The 20,208-nt window shown below is 34.8% G+C and overlaps 3 protein-coding genes across 6 annotated transcripts; 2 read left to right on the top strand and 1 right to left on the bottom strand.

Annotated features, from left to right (window-relative positions):
- Window positions 1-215: 215 nt before the first annotated feature.
- Window positions 216-3,352, bottom strand: LOC113542004 (GTPase IMAP family member 9). The gene is made up of 4 exons (XM_034302876.2): window positions 3,194-3,352; window positions 2,855-2,958; window positions 2,045-2,081; window positions 216-1,972 (listed from the first exon to the last, which is right to left on the bottom strand). Exons 1-4 carry the CDS (start codon window positions 3,198-3,200, stop codon window positions 1,074-1,076), a joined length of 1,047 nt encoding a protein of 348 aa, XP_034158767.1. The 5' UTR covers window positions 3,201-3,352; the 3' UTR covers window positions 216-1,073.
- Window positions 3,353-7,136: 3,784 nt separating this feature from the next.
- Window positions 7,137-11,905, top strand: LOC113542008 (caspase-6). Of its 2 annotated transcripts, none has more exons than XM_053232888.1 (7): window positions 7,137-7,277; window positions 8,043-8,169; window positions 8,429-8,563; window positions 8,888-8,964; window positions 9,052-9,227; window positions 9,379-9,523; window positions 10,181-11,905. In XM_053232888.1, exons 3-7 carry the CDS (start codon window positions 8,445-8,447, stop codon window positions 10,405-10,407), a joined length of 744 nt encoding a protein of 247 aa, XP_053088863.1. In that variant the 5' UTR covers window positions 7,137-7,277; window positions 8,043-8,169; window positions 8,429-8,444; the 3' UTR covers window positions 10,408-11,905. The 2 variants fall into 2 exon arrangements, with proteins under 2 accessions (XP_053088863.1, XP_053088864.1); XM_053232889.1 differs by having other exon boundaries at window positions 7,239-7,277; window positions 8,046-8,169.
- A 334-nt stretch (window positions 11,906-12,239) lies between these two features.
- LOC113538928 (caspase-6-like) lies at window positions 12,240-18,192 on the top strand. 3 transcript variants are annotated; one of them, XM_053232890.1, is made up of 7 exons: window positions 12,240-12,281; window positions 12,833-12,903; window positions 13,805-13,939; window positions 14,275-14,351; window positions 14,431-14,606; window positions 15,189-15,333; window positions 17,365-18,192. In XM_053232890.1, the coding sequence occupies exons 3-7, from the start codon at window positions 13,821-13,823 to the stop codon at window positions 17,589-17,591; spliced, it is 744 nt and encodes a 247-aa protein (XP_053088865.1). In that variant the 5' UTR covers window positions 12,240-12,281; window positions 12,833-12,903; window positions 13,805-13,820; the 3' UTR covers window positions 17,592-18,192. The 3 variants fall into 3 exon arrangements, with proteins under 3 accessions (XP_053088865.1, XP_034158773.2, XP_026790210.3); XM_034302882.2 differs by lacking the exon at window positions 12,833-12,903 and having other exon boundaries at window positions 12,265-12,281; XM_026934409.3 differs by lacking the exon at window positions 12,240-12,281 and having other exon boundaries at window positions 12,760-12,903.
- The last annotated feature ends 2,016 nt before the right edge of the window (window positions 18,193-20,208 follow it).

Genomic DNA, 20,208 nt, shown 5'->3' with positions numbered 1-20,208 from the left:
TTAAGGTACATGAATTTATTTATTCAAGTCTTGGGAAAACACATTAAGGCCAAGGTGCCATGTCACTAAAACAATTAAAAATAAAAGAGACAGAAACGGATCACAAATCTAAGTAAATTTCTGACAATTGCAAAACAGGTTAATGAATAAAATATTTAAAATAGTTTAATTGTCGCAAAGGGGAGGCAGATGATGAGAGAGAGATTACTTAAAGCTGAGGCAAATGTAGGAACTTTAATGACAAAAATACAACTCCTTGATAGAAGATACAAGACTAAGCAAGTCAGTACAACATAGATACTTAATCTTAAGAAAGTGGGGAAGAAGAACATAAATGATAGAGTCCTTGAGGTGAAGGACCTTGAGAAACCTTAAAGGAAAATGGCCAGGAAACCAGACAAGTCCTTAAAGAAGCACTCATAAATGAGGCAGGTTCTAGGTAGGTTCAAATCTGCCCATTACAACAGGTAGGTAGAGAAGTCAGGGAGTGAGGTTGTGTGTTTAAATTCCAGCACCAACAAAGTGAACTGAGGTGCTTAGTACTCATCTGCTCAGTTGTATCCCATCAGTCAGTTGCTTTAGATAAAAGCATCAGCCTCATGTGTAAATATGAATTTTCTACAACAGATCCATTTTGTTAAATCCTTGATATACTCACACCTGTGAATGCATCACAATAATTGAATTTTGTATTAATGCACCAGGTTTTAAACAATAAAACTGTTATATTTAAGCCATTATTCTGTCTGTAGAATTCTAATCTTCCTGTTGCTTAGAAAGCAAAGCTTATTTTTTACTTATACTCCTAACATTATATCTGTTGAGAGGGTTGACAGTAACGCCTGGTTGACATGGCCACATTGAATGGTGGAAGAATTGTTTATAACAAATATTACTAATAATAATTTAAATTTTTGGCACCATTTTATAAAAGCAAATAGCCCCTTGTGGAAGTGCATATCACTATAAAGGGGGTTTTAAGAACTCAGACCTATTTGTGATGATGTTATTCTGGTCAGGTACTGATTCTGGAGTGATTTTAAAATCACTAGTGTAGAAACTTTAGTGGGTAATTATTTTAAACTGCCATGGAAATTACTAAAGTGGAAATTTGAAATGTGGGCTGGTGGTCTGATCCCTAAAAATCGCAATATAATGTCAATTAAAATCTGAAAAAAGTTTTCAAAATAAGAGTAACGTTTTTCAGCCTTTTCTCTTGCTTCCTCTTCATGTTGCTCAGTTTTCTTCTTTTTCTCTCTCGTAAAGTCTTCTCCTTCAAACATCACCCTAAGCACGTCTATCTCCTTCTGTCTCTGTGCTTCGTTTTCTTTCAGGATCCGCTGTTTCTCTTCTTCTATCGCTCTCTCGGCCTCCTGAAGCATCTCTGTAGTGTAATGTTCTCCACCATTTACAGTGACCATCTTATCAATCTGGTCCAGGAGCTGGATGACTTGTTCTGGATTCTGATCTTCATTATTGAACACATGGTATCCACCATTGCATTTCCTGATGAAACTCAAAAGCTTTGTGTTGTTGCGTACAAATTGATGAATATTTTTCCCCTTCAGTTGATCTCCATGAGTGAAGAGAGCCATAGTGTAACTGGATGACTTTTCCCCAAAAATTGCTTGAAATATCTTAACTGTTTGTTCTTCTTCCTCTGTAAACCTACCTATCTGAATCACAACTAAAAAGACATGAGGTCCTGGAGCAGAGAATGGAATGCACAGCTTAATCCGATTGACCACCTCTTCTGCAGTTAAGTGAGTGTCAAACAGGCCTGGAGAGTCAATAACAGACACTTTTCTGCCATGTACACTTCCATGGGCTTTGTCGCACCATGTGGTTACAGATGAAGAGGAGATCTCAGATTTAAAAGCCTTTTTTCCAAGAATGGTGTTTCCTGTTGCGCTCTTGCCCACACCTGTCTTTCCGATTAGCAGGATCCGAAGCTCATCACTGAATTCTTGTACTGTTAGAAGACGACATTAGTTTTTGTCTTGCTGCATTTTTGGAATATTTTTGTTTATATTATTATACATACCTTGCTCACTCGAAGAGCTGCTCTGTTGCTTAAAAATCTGTGGGAAAAGAGTGGTCATTTTGCGTGGTCTATACGTTAGATGTTCAATACTGATACAAAAGTAACATTGTAAGTGCAGAAGTGATCTAACATGCCGGTGAAAACAGAATCCAGCTAGTTAGTGCAGACATGCAACAGCAGCATAAACGAAGTACTATATTTAGATTAACTTCATGTAGGTGCATATTTGGGAGCAAATATCTCCATGGGTAGGGCATTCATGGTTTATTCACCATGCTTCATTTGCTAATTACAGTTAATCTTGGATTCATGGTCAACCATCAACATGTGTCCTTTCCTATTTATAGTAAGGTGTCTTTTTTACTTCTTGATGGAAAAATGGATAAAAATCATTTGTGTGCCAATCCTGAGCTCGGGTTACTATCTGTGCAAAGTTTCCATGCATGCTCTCTCTGTGTCCATGTGGGTTTTCTTTGGGTTCTCTGGTTTCCTGCCACTTCCCAAAAACACTCCGGTATGTGAAGTGGCTATGCTAAATTGCCCCTAGGTATGAATTAGCATGTGAAGGTGTGTGTGCATGGTGCTCTGTGATGGACTGGCACACCATTTCTGTAAAGCTGTTTTATGACAATGTCCATTGTTAAAAGCGCTATACAAATAAATTTGAATTGAATTGAATTAAATAAGATGGAGTATTCAATAACTGCTATGCACCATTTAATGCTAAGCTTGCATGTCCCTTTCTTGCACATATTGTAACTTTAGGCTTAATAACAGAAGTATTATGTCAGTCATGATATTTCAGCCTACCTGAATCCCAAAAGCTGCCACAACCACCAAACATCCCAACAGTTTAGGCGAAAGCAGCCAGGTCTTGTACTTCTTTAATTGTCCTGTGAGCTCACTTTTGGAAACTGCATGAGAGTCAAAGCAATTATATATGTTCAGGCCCAAATAAAATAAATAAAATAAAATGTTGCAATGGAATAAAATAATGTAATAACAGTAACCATATGGCAATTATTCTTAAATTAAAATTAGACAAATTCATTCTTAAAATGAAAGTTTAGACACAATTAGGTTATTTTAGGTATTATCTGTAATCCTAATCTTGACATATGATACCAGTTTTAGAAATGTAATTCTGACCTGCCATTGTGCTCGTGGATCTCGGAGGCTCTCAGCTGTGTGGAGCACACTGTCTCTCAGAGGCTCAGTTTGGTTTTCCCTGAATGGTAAGCATCAGTTTCGTTTCCTCTCTCAGAGCAGCATTTACACACAACAGGAGCCTCAGGTCAGTCACGTGGCCAAGCCAGAGCTCAGTGTGCTCTTATTTCTGCTGTGTTGAGCCAGAATTCCCAGAAAAAGAAAGAGGAAAAATATTTACACAGGAAAGGTCACCTAGGAAAATCGTTCTCCCTTTTTTATTAAATCCTTCCCACATAGCAAAAGGATTCTGGTCGATAGATGTAGAACTCTACCTGCTCTAAATCATACACAGAGATAAAGTAGTGCGATAAGATTTCATTTATTTGAATGAATTTTAGTAAATAGTTATCAGAGAGAGAGAGAGAGAGAGAGAGAGAGAGAGTGTGTGAATTGCCTGTGTCTGTGCCTTGTCTCTCCTATGGTTACAGCTGTTTATAGGCAGATCATTTATATATATATATATATATATATATACAGTACTGTGCAAAAGTCTTAGGCACCCTTTTTTTTTTTTTTTTATTACTAACTTTGTTATAGATTTTTATTTTATGACTTCTACATTATTGATTCAGTACAAAAACATTTTGGATTTCCAAACATTAGTTTTTCAGCCCAAAATTAAATGTTACAGAAAAATGTTTGTATGTCAATAAAGAAAGCAGCAGATTACATAAGAGACACTTTTCAGATAAAAACATAATGAAGGCTGCTGGGTTTCGCTGCAAAAATAAGAAGCAAGTGTGACAGTCAAAGTCTCCAGAAGAACTGTGGCTGCTTCTGCAAGATGCTCAGTAACACTTACAGCTCATTTCCTTATAAAACTGCACAAATTGTACCCGAGACTACTATTTTTTTTAAAATTTCAAAATTTACAGTTAATTATACAGCTTCTAATAAAACACAATGTTCAGGGGCTTTTTGAGGTCATAAGGGCCAACATGAGGGCCAGTTTTGTCAACAATACACCAGTGGCATAAAATATGATTATTTTTCAACTTTTAAAGAGTGGTACTGACCTGTTATTTGTCCTCAGATGCTCTTCACAAGCTGCTGTATGATGCAACAACTGGTCTTTCAAAACATTTTCAAAATAGAATTCTTAAAATGGTCTTTTCTTTTCAGTTACACCATATGATTTTTCATAAAACAATTATCAGCAGACAATATTCATTTATGTATGTCATGATGGAAATAATAATGGAAATGCATTAGAATTTTGTTCAGCAATACAGAACAGTCATGGAATTATGCCAAACATTTTGAGTAATTTTAATTGGTTTTTCAAAGGAGAAGTTGTGGGTGGACAGTCGCACCACATGATATTTTTACACTTTAAATGTAAAAAAAAAAAAAAAAAAAGTTGTTCCATATATTTTAGAGGTACTATATATATACACGGTACTTTTAAAAAACAATTTAATTTTTTTTAATTAAAAAAAATACAGATGGGGAAAATAAGATGTCACCTCATTGATCTATAAATGGGTCTTATGACAACTGAACCAAAGGTGTTCTTAAGCAAGCATATTAAAGGTTTTTACAGCAACTGACTACACAAAACTTGTCCAAATAGTGACAGCTTTAGACAGACTGACTGCATGTACCACTGCATTTATTAAACTGCATCCTTACACAACATAATCTTCGCAAACAGACAATGTAAAGTAAACTAAATAAAAACATTTCCACATTGTTTTTTTTTTTTTTTTTTTAAATATATTTATGTTTTCTTAAATTACAGCTGGTAAAGTATATTATTAGCAGAAAAACTCAACTGTGGTCAAAACCAGATATACAGTGGATATAAAAAGTCTACACACCCCTGTTAAAATGGCAGGTTTTTGCGATGTAAAAAAAAATTAAACCAAGATAAATCATGGGCACCTTTTTTTTCCCCCAAAACCTTTGTATTTGTGTGTAAAAGCTGAACTAGTGGTGATCTTATTTTCCTGTGTTATGTGAGACATGCCAGAAACAATCTTTTTCCCCACAAAGTCTTAAATATATCCCTGTGTCACAAGTGAAATGTGTCTTTGTTCAGAAATTGATTAAGAAGGCAATTTAAGTTAATCAACTGTATCTGGATAGAAAGAATTAACACAGCTTTAATACAGTATTACTAAATTTAGCTAATTAATTAAACAAATACTTTATAACTCACTAGAATGACAAGTAATCTGTAATCTGTTTTATTCAGTTTGGATATTTATAAAATTCCACCCTGATGAAGTTTTCATAAAGGAGTAGCGCCAAGTCACATAGCTGCTTTGTCAGGATATTTGTTCAGTGTCTAAAGAACCAGAATAAAGAAAATATCCAGGACAGGTGCCCAAAGTATAAGGTAAAACTACCGATCCTTTATCCAGTTGTTGAAAGTTATTTCTTTACCCTGTTCTCTCTGTATATGTTTAGTGAGTAAATAGTGGGATTAGTGGGACACTATTTTTCCTGGTGATATTTTGTTCAATAGGTGGTGCTATGCCTGTAGTAAATAACTTCTCTCACACTGGCTAGGAAAAGGTTGTGATATAAGCAGTGCATTATGTGTACTGGAACTCCTCCCCATAGTTCATTTATTTAGTTGCAGGTTTCAGGTCAGTTTCCATTCTTTTTGTATAGTTTAGTTTATGTTCTAATGTCCTTTAAATGTTAACTTCAATGTTACGTTTTCATGATGTAATAACAAATTTTTGATTAAAATATCAAAAATTAAAATATCACAGTTAAAATATTTCTAATATTTAAAAATCAATCAAACCCTTAAAAAATCAATCTTGTTTCAGAAGTGTATTGCTGAATTATACTGTGGCTACAGTAAGTGATGTCTGACTGCCAGCTCAGATAACAGATTTGCATTTGACATCTGATGTGTTCATTTAACTTCCTCATCTTTTGTGTTTGAAGAGCCGGAAGAGAGAAAATGTCCAGGACTGGAGCGCAAATTAAAAGATAAATCTACTGATCCCTTACTGAGTATTTTTTATGCTCTGTAAATGTGTGGGTCACAATATTGGCAAGGATAATGTGATATTTCTCTCTAATTGTGCCTCTCTAACTAGAGGTAGACTTTTCTGTTTTTATGGTGTTTATAATATCTTTTTCAACATCATGTGAAAATATGCCTATACACTCACCAACCACTTTAACAGAAACACCAGCTAATTGATGTAATTAGCCAATCAGCCAATCATTCGGCAACAGCACAGTGCATAAAATCCTGCAGATACAGGTCAAGGGCTTTAGTTAATGCTCACATCGAACATCAGAATGAGGAAAAACGTCTCCTCAGTGACTTTGTAAGTGAAAATCCCTGGAGATGAACAGTTTTTTGAAATACTATACTATAAACTGTATTATATATTACAGTAGATATTACCTTGAATAAATATTTACAATTACAACTGATACCAGTGTCCAAGAATCTGTTGCGGTCTGTAATGGATTCATCATATTATAACTGACCTACCTTAAATATTGTATTTTCACTGACATTATTAACTCTGGTCAACTAAACAGTTAATCCTCATTTGAAATCTGTCTAGTTTTTAGTTCTTGTATTAGAGTTATATAGATGTTATATAGATGATTCTGTGTCTTGTATTTAAAAAATCTATATTTTTATGCTTTTGATTGCCAGTGAAACTGATTCACTAATGGAGGACAAGATGAACTACATGAATATTTCAAGTGTCCTGTAAATCTCTGGTAAATTGGAACCTGAGAGCAAAGTATGTATTTTCAGAGGGGACAAATACCCCAATTTTATTTCTACTAAATATTTAAAATAATTTGTCCAAGTTTTAATGGTTAAACTACCTAAAATTACAGTTATGAAAATAAGATATAAAATTAGCATAATTTTGCTACTTATATTTCAGATTTCAAGCATTAGGGATAGAAGTGAACCCACATAATGACAAAAGTAAGGAGGAGGTGCTAGAAGAAATACGTAAAGATACAACCTTCTTGAGCTTGAACCAAAGCTCAATGTCTTTTGAAATCCAGAGTGACACGAAAATTTCCTGTAAGTGTTTGTAAATTTCCTGATTTCACTCTTGTTCTTACTTACTCTCTGATATTAGTCACTTCAGTTTTTCCATAATTTCTAATTTATGTTCATTTTTTAATTTAGTCATTCATATTCATAAATCATTCAATTCAATTCATAAAAAAATAATTTGGAAATAAGTGTATCCATATTAGATTACAAAAATTAATTTAATGCTGTCTTACCACTTAATTATAATGAGGACGACAATTTAAGTGATTATAATGTTTTTATAACTGATAATCATTGCTTATATTGCTTTATAATTATTCACAGGTCATTATTAGTTTTCATACTTTAACTACAGTATGTGGTTTGAATATTTGCTCCCAAAAGTTTTTAATTTATTGCAGCGACTTGACTGTGATGTTTAAGTTAGTAGCAGTGAATTTATTGCCTTGTGTTAAGGTTTCCTTTAAATACTGAATCATTGTTTTTATTTCATCCAAATTAAAGTACATAGAAGTGTTTCCTCAAGCAACAAACTACTGATCTTTTACCATTTTAAATGTCATTTTTAATACAGTTATTATTAGTGGGTGAGTTATTAGTGGGATTAGCGTTTGTTTAATGTCCTTATCCTTTGGTTCTGAAGAATCCAAGGGAAGGAACACAAAGTAAAAGTACACAAAGTAAAGGAAAAACTACCAATGCTGATTTTTTTTAACACAGTTCTCTCTGTATGTGTTTGGTGAGTAATTAGTGGAACTAGTATGACATTTTGTTGATGTATTTGTTCAGTAGGTGGTGCTATACCTGCAGTAAATAAATTCTTTCGCGCTGACTGAGAAAAGGTTGTGATATAAACAGTGCATTAGGTGCGCAGGAACTCCACCTCATTGTTCATTTCTTTAGTGGCAGGCTTCTGGTAAGTTTCCATTCTTTTTTTTTCCTTTTTCATCCTTGCCTTCTCTTCATTTTGACATTTCATCAAAATTCTCTATAGTTTTGTATTGTATATATTCAATTTAATTTCTAATGTCCTTTAAATGCTAGCTTAAAAGTTACAAATATTTCACTACTTCCTACTTTCCCATGAGCCAATGCAAATTTAGAGTTAGATGTACAGTATATAATTATGCGTCTTCTATTTAAAAAAAAGTATATTATGTGCTTTTGATTGCCAGTAAAACTGATTCAGCAATGGAGTACGAGATGAACCATAGGAGGCGAGGCTTGGCACTAATCTTCAACCAGGAAAACTTTCAATATTCACGGCAGCGCCGTGGCACAAATAAAGACAGAGACAACCTCACAGAAAGGTGCACACTCACAAACATTCAAAAAAATATGATCGTTTCATCTTTAGAAAAAACTATACTGACTAGATATCATTTTAGTCGTCCTGTAAGTCTCTGCTAATTCTGCTATACTGAGTAGATATGTTTTTTTCTGTATACATAAAAATTATTGGTGTCTTGTAAGTCTCTCTTCATTTGTTCTTGTATTCTTGTTTATGGATTACCAGAAGACACAAAAACCCACAAATGTTTAGAATTGTTTGTACATTTATGTACTATTGTACATAAAATTACTGCTTCATAACTTTTGCTACTTTTCTTTTCGTTTTTTTTTTTTTTTTTCAGATTTCAAGCCTTAGGGTTTGAAGTGAACTCTCACAATGACAAACCTAAGGCAGAGGTGCTAAAAGAATTACATAAAGGTACAATTCTCTAACCTCATCATGTTTGATAACTGATTTGTTTACTGTAAATCGTGTTATATCAACATTATTAACTTTTAACCACAGCTGCAGATGCCAACCACGCAGATGCCGACTGCTTTGTCTGCATTTTCATGACTCATGGGGAAGAAAGGCAAATTGAAGCCTATGATGATAAGATTAAGATTAAGGAAATAACAGATCTCTTCAGAGGAGATCAGTGCAAGAGCCTTGTAGGGAAGCCCAAGATCTTCATCTTCCAGGTGACTGTAATGTCATTTAACAACAACACTACTTTTCCTTTAATACAGTACAGTAGATCAATAACACATCAGTCATCTCATTACATATGTAGGAAACTACAGATATAACTATAGAGATGTACAAATACATACTGTATGCATGAATCTGCAGGCATGTGCTGGTAAAAAATATGAAGCTGCTGTGACCGGCATGATGGCAGGGGACAGTGATGATGAGGAAGAGGAGGAGGAAGCAGCTAACATCTACACCATCCCAGCAGGGGCAGATTTCCTCATGTGTTACTCTGTAGCAGAGGGTGAGTATGAAAGAAACAAATGAAAAGTGTGAATCCCACACATCTTATCTATGGAAGTATATTTAATACACCTAACTCATCAGATTGGATGAACCATTGTGGTGGTAGTCCAGTTACATTTAAATTAATTCTTATGAAGCTAATTTGTGTACTCTCATGTTCCTCAGCTCAGTTAAGCCATGTCATAAACCATGTCACATAACCACTCACATGATCACTACCTGATAAAAATATGGATGTGTTTCAACTGTTCATAAACACACATTTACTATAAACACATATTTATAAACACAACTTCAGGAATATATATATGTATTAATTTGGAAGATAAGGATAAACATTTACAGTAATACTCTTGAAACTCAATCCTAAATAATGATTAAGAGTCCATCAGACAGTTAAATATTATATAAAACTTCTATACGAACACCACTATATAAATTAAAATATTCATAAAATTAAATATGAATTGCATATGAATACGTTATGAAGTCTTAGTGAAGGAGCCCCTCACATTAAGAACTAAAAATTCTTAAGTACAGCAGTTACAACATGTCTATTTTCTGTTTAGGTAAGCCTGTTTATAACTTTCTGATAACATGTAGATTCATTGGCTGGTTACATTTAAACACTGATTTTAATTTCTTCTCTGAATAGGATTCTATTCATTTCGTGATGTAAATGCTGGATCATTCTACATTCAGGATTTATGTGAAACACTGCAACAGCATGGCTCAACTATGGAGTTCACCGAGCTCCTGACTCTGGTCAATCTGAAGGTTTCTCGACGTACCGCAGACGTGGGCAATGTTAGGAATAAAAAACAGATGCCCTGCTTCACCTCCATGCTGACTAAAAAAGTCTATTTTAGGTGCAACAAATAGTAAAGCACCCGCTCCCAGTGCATTACTATTTACCATTACTCACTTAATGATCAATAAACATTTTTGGTGTTATTACTGTTTTTTTTCCCCTAACATTTTACAAGGATTGTATCAACATAATATATCTATGAGATGATACCTAACAGAATTACAAGACTCAGTCACTAAATCAGTTAGAGCTGCTTAATCAGATTTGAGAATTCAACTGCGCTGACCAGTGTGGTGGTATAAAATGCTAATAATGCACAGTGATTAGATAGACATTTTCCTTAGTTATATTACATTTGACTTCTGCAAACCTGTAAATTTAAACATTCATTATGTTATGATCATAGACAATTAAAGTAAATCATTAATGAATGTTGTTCAATAGGTTAAGGATTACAGCTTTCATGTGTCATATGTTTGTGTTGCAAAGCTGGCTTTCATTTTCACTTTGTGATAGGGCAAATGTTTTTCTAGGGAATTTTTTCCCAGCCTCAGATTAACATTGACATGCCTTTCTGGTGAAATTCCCTTTAAGAGGTTGTCATTTTCCTGATTTCACTACTGTCTGATAAGATATGATATACAGACTGACACTTCAGCCTTTTTTTCCATAATTTATCATTTGCTGAATATCCATAATTTATAATATATTCATTATTTTGGTATTTATATCCATTCATCACTGAAATTAAAATTACAAGCAGTTTATAAACTCTAATAATCTTCATAAAGCTCTAATAATGTGCTGTAAGTAATTACTTGATAATTTATAATAACATGTCATGCAAGTAGTACTACTAATGCTATGTGTGGTAGCGCACAATCTGTATAAATAATAATGCCCTGTGAATAATTCATTTTTTTTCTATAGCACTTTTAACAATGGACACTGTCACAAAGCAGCTTTACAGATATATATACTCTCTATATATGTATATATATATATTTACCAAAACACTCTATGCCCATGACCCCTCCAGATCTGAACCTTTAGCTAAGAAAAAATCTATTAACAAAAGGCTTGCCTAAACAGACATGTTTTCAGCCTAGACTTTCAGACCATGAGACTCAAACACCTGTCTGAGTCCCAAACATTAATTGGAAGGCTGTTCCTTTCTGCCCCCTGCTGCAGACTTCATTAAAATATTCCTGTACCTTTTGATCAAAGTAGGTGTGGCTGATCACAAAAGGCCAGAAGTTCGCTCAGGTACTGCTTTGCATGACCATTCAGTGCAGTTATAGCACTTTATTAGAGCTTTATGAAGCATGATTAAAGTTTATAAAATGCTTAAAATTATAAGCACACATAATAATTTATGAACATAAGTTTCATAGAAGGTGTTATGACTTACTCTATAAGGTACCATAACTATGTGGTTTGAATTATTTTTTTGTAAGTTTTTTTATGTTACAGTTTTTAAGTAGTGATGCATAGTTTTGCTTGACTGAGATCACTGTTAGTACCACTGAATTTATTGCATTGTGTTAAAGTTTCCTATTTAAATATCAATTCTGTGTTTTCATTTCTTCCAAATAAAAGTACATAGAAATGTTTGCTCAAGAAATAAATTGCCATTTAACCAGTGAAGTTTTGTAACACTACCAATACTTAGAGTATTACTAAAAATAATCAAATGAAACCAATTATTAACCATTTATTAGTAAAAATATTACATTTTTTTCATTTTTTATACTGTTTACTCTCTGTATGTGTTTATGAATAATTAGAGAGATTAGTGGGACATTTTTATTGGTTAAATTTGTTCAGTAGGTGGTACTATGCCTGCAGTAAATAAATTCCCTCATGCCGACTGGGAAAAAGGTGTGATGTAAGTAGTGCATTAGGTTCGCAGCCCATTGTTCATTTGTTTAGTGGCAGGTTTCAGGTAAGTTTCCATCTTTTTTCCCTCTCTTAATTTTTTGTCAGGATTGCTTTTAGAACATTGTACTGTATGTATGCAAAATATACAGAAATCATGTATAGAAACCAGTATATATTTAATATCTAATGTTCTTTAAATGGTAACTTAAATGTGAGATTTTTTATTATTTTTTTACTAAGTCATGCTTTTCTATTACTAATGCAGATTTTTTGGGACAATGTACATGGCACAACACTGATTTTTAATTTTGAATATAAAACTGGAGCTTAGTTGTGAATGAAGGCTATTTTTAGAGGAGAATTCCTGTGTCATAACATGTAAGCGTGGCGGAGGGGAATATGCCACCGCCTTGTGGGGGAAATATTAAACACTTAACTAAGGAAGACTGAGTGAGTACCAGGATCTTAGTCCCCCCCACCCAATGCTTTAGGTCTCTGTATAACAGGTAGTTATATGTTGGTGCCTATTGTGTTACTATGAGGTGCTACAGATGAGGTGAGGTGGGCTCCAGGATTTACTTTATACACGGTGGCCCCTGGTGTGTGTGTGTGCAGATAACCTATAAGAGCTTAGAAGATAAGAGCTTTCGACTGCAAAACCCACCTCCCCAGATCTAACAGGACAGGTAAGACGCCCCCACTCCTTAGTATAAGTGACTCAACTTAACATACAGAGTTTCAGTGTAACTAACCAGAAATATTTATTTAGATGAAAAATATTGGACTTAAGGGACGAATTAAATGAGTTGTAACTTATTTCTTTTCTTTTGTTCCTTCACAGGAAGAGTAAAACTATGAAATCAAATATAGACAACAATAAAGAAAATATCAACAATTTGTGACTGTTTCTGTTGAACCTTGAACAACAATCAGTGTGCCTCTTTTACTGCACTGGAAAGTTTCACATTCGGTTTGATTCAATTTCAGCTCAAAATTTGAAAAGTTCACTTCAAAAATCCGGGAAAAATAATACTCGGTCCTTTCATGAGCCAGAATGTCCATAGACTTGCAAAAGAAAGTATATGAATCACTCTGCAGAGAAATTCACAGGTCACAGTTCCACGTATGAGTGTTGTTCTCCTCTCGCTCTTTCTCTCTCCCGCCCGTGCGTTTGTCACACACACCTGAGAATTCAAATTTCAAAATAAAAGCTTTTGCGAAATAGAACTTGTAGATCCCCTACATAAGGAAATTGCTAAGACCAATGTGTCATTAGATTTTAAATGTACTACCATACAACCATAGGACATTGATACGGTAGCATCTGTGGTGCTTGCACAGAATTCACTTGATTAAACACTTATAACTGCTGCCAGTGTCCAGGACACTGTTGTTATCTATGATGTTTTTTTTTTCCACTTCAACTGACCTCCGTAAACGTTATATTGTTGCTGGATTTATTCTGGTTTATCTGATCAAATAAATAATCAAAACTCCATTGAAGTCTTTAGCTCTTGTTTCAGAGTTAGATGTATATTGATTCTGTGTCTGGTATTTTAAAAACTATTTTGTGCTTTTGATTGCCAGTAAAACGGATTCACCAATGGAGTACAAGATGAACCACAAGAGGCGAGGCCTGGCACTAATCTTCAACCAGGAAAACTTTCGATATTTACCGAAGCGCCGTGGCACAAATAAAGACAGAGACAGCCTCACAGAAAGGTGCACACTCACAAACATTCACAAACATAAAGAAATATGATCATTTCATCTTTAGGAAAAAACTATACTGACTAGATATCTGCTTTCTCTGTGTACATAAACATTTCAGGTGTCCTGTAATTTCTGGTAAATTGTACTTTGAGATCAGATTATGAATTTTCTAATTCAGATTTGAAATTTCATCAGATTAGAATTTCATCCCCCAAAATCCTATTTTTTTCTAATAAGTATGTAATATTGGGTGTCCAGGCTGCCTTTTCTTTGAAAATATTATAGCTTTACAAATCAAAGTACATAAAAGTTCTGCTTTTGCTACTTTCCATTTTTTATTTCAGATTTCAAGTGTTAGGGTTTGAAGTGAACTCTCACAATGACAAACGTAAGGAGGAGGTGCTGGGAGAATTACGAAAAGGTACAATTCTCTAACTACTGAGAACTGATTTGTTTGCTGTAAATCGTGTTATATCAACATCATTAACTTTTAACCACAGCTGCCGCAGCTGACCACACGGATGCTGACTGCTTTGTCTGCATTTTCATGACTCATGGGGAAGAAAGGACAATTAACGCCTACGATGATAAGATTAAAATTAAGGAAATAACAGATCTCTTCAGAGGAGATCAATGCAAGAGCCTTGTAGGGAAGCCCAAGATCTTCATCTTCCAGGTGACTGTAATGTCATTTAACAACAACACTTTATTATTCTTCTTTGTAATTACTCTTTATCCTCCTTTATTACAGTACACTATAAAAAAACCTGTAAAACATATTTACAGTAAAGTACTGTGGTATCTTGCATAGTATAAAACAACATATAAGCCAGTAGATTTGCTCATTTGCCTGACGCAGGTTGCAACTGATCTGAAGACTAAGGGTCTTGTTCAAGGACCCAACCATGGCAGTTTGGTAGTCCTGGGATTTGAACACACCACCTTCTGATCTGTAACTCAAAGCCTTAACCACTGAGCTACTACAACTTCAACCCCTTCTAGCACTGAATACACACCACAAAAAAATTGCATTGAATCAGTACAAGCTAGTTGTGGTGGCTCAGTGGTTAAGGCTTTGGGTTACAGATTGAAAGGTTGTGTGATCATTTCCCAGGTTGCCACTAAATTACTGTAAAATCTACAGTATTTCAATAACACTTCAGTCATTACGTATGCAGGAAGCTACAGATATAACTACACAGATGTACAGTACATGCTGTAATTTTGTTATTTCTTTGTTATTATCCTGAACCTACAGGCATGTGCTGGTAACAGGTATGAAGATGCTGTGACTGGCATGATGGCAGGGGACAGTGATGATGAGGAAGAGGTGGAGGAAGCAGCTAACATCTACACCATCCCAGCAGGGGCAGACTTCCTCATGTGTTACTCTGTAGCAGAGGGTGAGTGTGAAAGAAACAAATGAAAAGTGTGAATCCCACACATCTTATCAAAATAATTGTATTTACTGCATCTACCTCATCATATTAGATGTTCATTAACCAAAGCACTGGTGCTTTTAAAGTTTAACATTTACAGTTACAATAACATTTAAAATTATTTTGAAGCAAATTTGTTATTGCTGTCAGGTTGCTGTCACTGAAATTGTGAACTCTCATGATCCTCAGCTCAGTTAAGAACAATAGACCATGTCACAAAACTGCTCACATGATCACTATACCCACTCATAAGCCCTGACAAACACCTGACTACAGGACTTATTATTTTCAACTCTTCTTAACCACACACTCAGAATATAGAAGGCAGCTGTTCACCAGTGACATTACTTACTATTATTTACCTTGGGAGTTGTAAGGATGTAACAGAATATGAATAAATTATTCAGAATGATCAGACAGTGTGTTCAAACGAGATAAATCTGAAGGTGTACTATTATTATTACTATTTTTTATTTTCGAAAACTTTCAAAAGATTCACAGGACATCATGTTGAGACTAGAGATGAGAAGCTGGACTGGGATCCCATGAGACAACAAAAATACCTGTGCTAGCAAGAGCTTTACTTTCATAAAGTGGGCATAAGCAAGCAGTCAGATATGAAGCTCATGAGACAGAACAAGCATGTTCATAAACATGAACAATTTTCATTCATTCATCCTTAGTAACTGCCTAGCCAGGGCTACAGTGATTTAAATCAAGCTACTAGTTTGTTTATATTTTGGAAAATATTAATTTGTTAATTTTTTTTTTTAATATCACGGGCAAAAAAAAAAAAGTATGGTGACCCATACTAGGAAATTGTGCTCTGCATTTAACCCATCCTAGTGCACACACACACACACACACACACACCCGGAGCAGTGGGCAGCCTTTTTTTTTGCTGCGGTGCCTGGGGAGCAGTTGGGGGTTCGGTGCCTTGCTCAAGGGTCTCACCTCAGTCGTGGTATTGAGGGTGGAAGAGAGCGCTGGTCATTCACCCCCCCGACCTACAATCCCTGCCGGACCCGAGACTCGAACCCACGACCTTCAGGTTCACCTTCGGGTTGCAAGGCCGATTCTCTATCCATTAGGCCACGACTGCCCCCTGTGTAACTATGTGAGTGAGATTAAAAAAGTCCTGCGCACATCTCTAGCTTTTTTGAACTCAAGTTTATTATGAACTCAAGTTGATAGGGTTCAGTAAAAAGAATTAAAAAAGGGAAAAAAAGAATGAAAACTGCTTCCAGTTTGGACCATGACCACTTAAGGTTTAAATCCTCATTCAGATACAGGTATGAATTTTTGGAGCACTAAAAAGATATACATAGTGGCACTGCATTACACCCTAGTGTCTAGCTTTTACCTGATGCTTTGCCTGTTTAACGTTTTAATAATTGCTCTGCCTTTTGAATTTGTTTACCATTGGATTCCTCAATAAACCTCTTAATGCATCCAACCACATCTGACCCAGTTAGTGTCATACACAACTTCTACCATTTCTCTTATTTAAAATGTTACCTCAATGAATCATTCTCATGTCCTTAAACTGAAGTGGTAATCAATTTTTAATTTATAATGCTTACAAACGACTACTGTATATCAAATAAGTGAATAAAAATGGAATAAATATTTCATAGAAAATGTCTCAAAGTTTCATGAATAGTAAAAATACATTTTAATTTGGAAGATAAGGATAAAACATTTACAGTAATCTTGAAACTCTATCCATAAAAATGATTGTGTTCATCAGACCGTTATATTATATTAATATTATATCAAACCTTTACATGACCTCTATATGAAACTTAAATACATATGAATACCTTATGATGTCTTTGTGTAGGAACCCTTCAAATAAAGAACTAAAAGTTCTTAAGTACAGAAGTTACAACATTTCTATTTCCTATCCAGGTAGCCCTGTTTGTAACGTTTTGATCATATAGATTCATTGGCTGAACACATTAAAACACTGATTTCAATGTCTTCTCTGAACAGGATTCTATTCATTTCGCAGTCCTGAATTTGGATCGTTCTACATTCAGGATTTATGTGAAACGCTGCAACAGCATGGCTCAACTATGGAGTTCACTGAGCTCCTGACGCTGGTCAACCTGAAGGTTTCCCGACGTACCGCAGACGTGGGCAATGTTAAGAATAAAAAACAGATGCCCTGCTTCACCTCCATGCTGACTAAAAAAGTCTATTTTAGGTGCAACAAATAGTAAAGCACCCGCTCCCAGGGCATTACTATTTACCATTACTCACGCAACATTTTTGCTGTTATTAGTGTTTTGTTTTAACATTTTACAATGATTGCATCAACATAATATACAGTATCTATGAGATGACACTTAACATAACTCCAGGATTGAGCTACTAAACCACTAAACCACCACCAAACATACTGTATATGATATGGGAGACCGTGGATGGTGGTAATGTAATTTTTTAAATGTTTTCTTACATGATTTTTCAGGACTCTCCTAGGGGAGGTTGTTAAGAGACATAGCTTTGATGGTAGTGATATAAGGACTATGGATGACACTAGTGTTATAACCATCCAGGCCCTTGACTCTGTAATCGCATGCCATGGAGTGAAGAGATGGTTGTGCGCCAAAAATAATGTTAATGAAGAGACCTCAACACTTCTGTCCATGCTTCCGTCTTTGATGTTTCTGGGGTGAGAAGGGGTTGGTTTAAAATGTTCCATGATATATTTCACACTCAAAGACACACGCAAGCACACTGACTGACAGCCATGCTGTTCTTTCATTTCACAACTTCATTAAAGTTCTTCTAATGCAAATTGTATAGTGTGGGCTCAATTTTCGCTTCTTAATACGTTAATAAGAAAAAAAACGCGTCTTGTCTCGTTACTAAGAAATCAGAAAATGCAAAGTCCTCTGTCCTCAACAAAGCACTGACACCCAACACTCCTTCCATAAATGTTAAATAATTATCTCTTTACAGAAAGCATCACTTCACTTCAGTGATATGTCTAAATATCAGTATAATATCATAATATCAAAAAATATCATGAATATTATTATTAGGCTTAGGTTATGATCTGCCCTACAAGCTCCTGTGAATGATTTGTTACACTATACATTAATATCACCCTGTGATTTGAGTTACAGCCAGCACTATTGTTAGAGCTGTATTATAAAAAAAACAAATAATTAACACCAATCTAATTGTCATAGGGTTCTGATGCAAAGCTAGGAATTACTTTCATTTTCAGTTGTATTGTGATAGAGCAAAGGTGATTTTTATGAACTTAGGGTGTGTATGACACACACACACACACACACACACAAACACACAAACACACACGCACACAGCCTATGATACCTAACAAGTATAGACACTATAGGACAAATTATGAATGTCAAACAAAATACAACAGAGCAGACTCATATTTATTAGATCGAAGGAAATAGATGTCTGTACTACAGAAGTCATATCATTAATGATTTACACGTTACATCACACCAAAACTTTTGTGCAGATATCTTTCATTTTCATTGACTTACAAAGTAAAAGAAATCAATAGGTTAAAGAAAAAAGCTATAGCAATAATAAAATATATATATATATTAGAATCATCACACTTTTGTAAGATTTAAGCAGCATTTTAATGAGCGTTTCCTAGTGAAAACTAGACTGGCATAGTTTTGACCTGTTGTTTTACTGCTGTTTACGCAGCTTGTATATTTATCTAGCAACTCTGACTGGTAGTCTGAGTGCTTTTGACTTTGACACTGAGTCAGCTTTTACTGATACAAGTATAAAGCTCTGAAAAGAGAGACGTGATACGACAATGACCGTGTGGCATTTGGTCCAAGTACCACATCATTTATCTACCTACATAGCAGTATACAGCACCTAGCTTCATGTTCCTCCAAGTCACTTAATGTCTAATTCAGAATTAAATATTTCCATATTCAGTTACAAACATAAAGTTAATAATGTCTTACAACTTACATATAAGGAGCATGACATTTTAAATGTTTAATAGTTAATAGTTGCTTTATAACTATGCGCAGGTTGTCATAAAGGTTGTGTAGTACAGCACATGGCATGGCAACTAATCATGTTACAACATGATTAGTTATCAAGGTATTACTTATAGCGCATCATTAGAGCTTCATGATTATTAGCGCTTATAAATGGGTGAAAAATGGGTATCATTATCAACTTAGAAGAACTGGGCTTCATAGAAAGTGTTAACACTTGTTCTCTGAAGTGCTGTCTTTTATATTTTAACTATTTGATTTGAACAGGTTTTCTCTAAAGTTATTTGATGCTTTGTGTTAACTTTTCCATTTAAATATTGAATCATTGGCTTCATTTACATGCACATCAATATTCTGACATTAATCAGAATTTGGCAATATTCTAATTAGTCATTCAAACTGAGTCATGTAAACACCGCAATCCGATTACCCGAGTCAGATTAAGACAATATCCCGATTCCCCAAATTCTGATTCCCATCCCTGGAATATGCCTGTTTTAATCGGACATTTGTTGCATGTAAACACCTTATTCAGAAAATCCACTGAATGGAGATATATGTGCATGCTCAGTCCGCAAGGAATTGTGGCTGCTAACAGATGTTTAGCCGTAGGCTAGGTATTTAGGAATGGCAACTCAGGCATACTTACAACAACCATGTATACAGGAATATTCTGATGCCTGTACGCATATAAACATCATATTCGGAAAATGGCTGCAACCCGAATATAGACCTTAAACAGAATTATTGTGCAATTGAACATAGCCTTTGTTTTTATTATGGGTGTACAATGTTATGGGTGTCAACATCCTGTTCTGTAACC

This window comes from Pangasianodon hypophthalmus, chromosome 3 (assembly GCF_027358585.1).
Source record: "Pangasianodon hypophthalmus isolate fPanHyp1 chromosome 3, fPanHyp1.pri, whole genome shotgun sequence".
NCBI classification, from domain to species: Eukaryota; Metazoa; Chordata; class Actinopteri; order Siluriformes; family Pangasiidae; genus Pangasianodon; species Pangasianodon hypophthalmus.
This window is presented reverse-complemented; position numbering and strand designations above follow the sequence as displayed.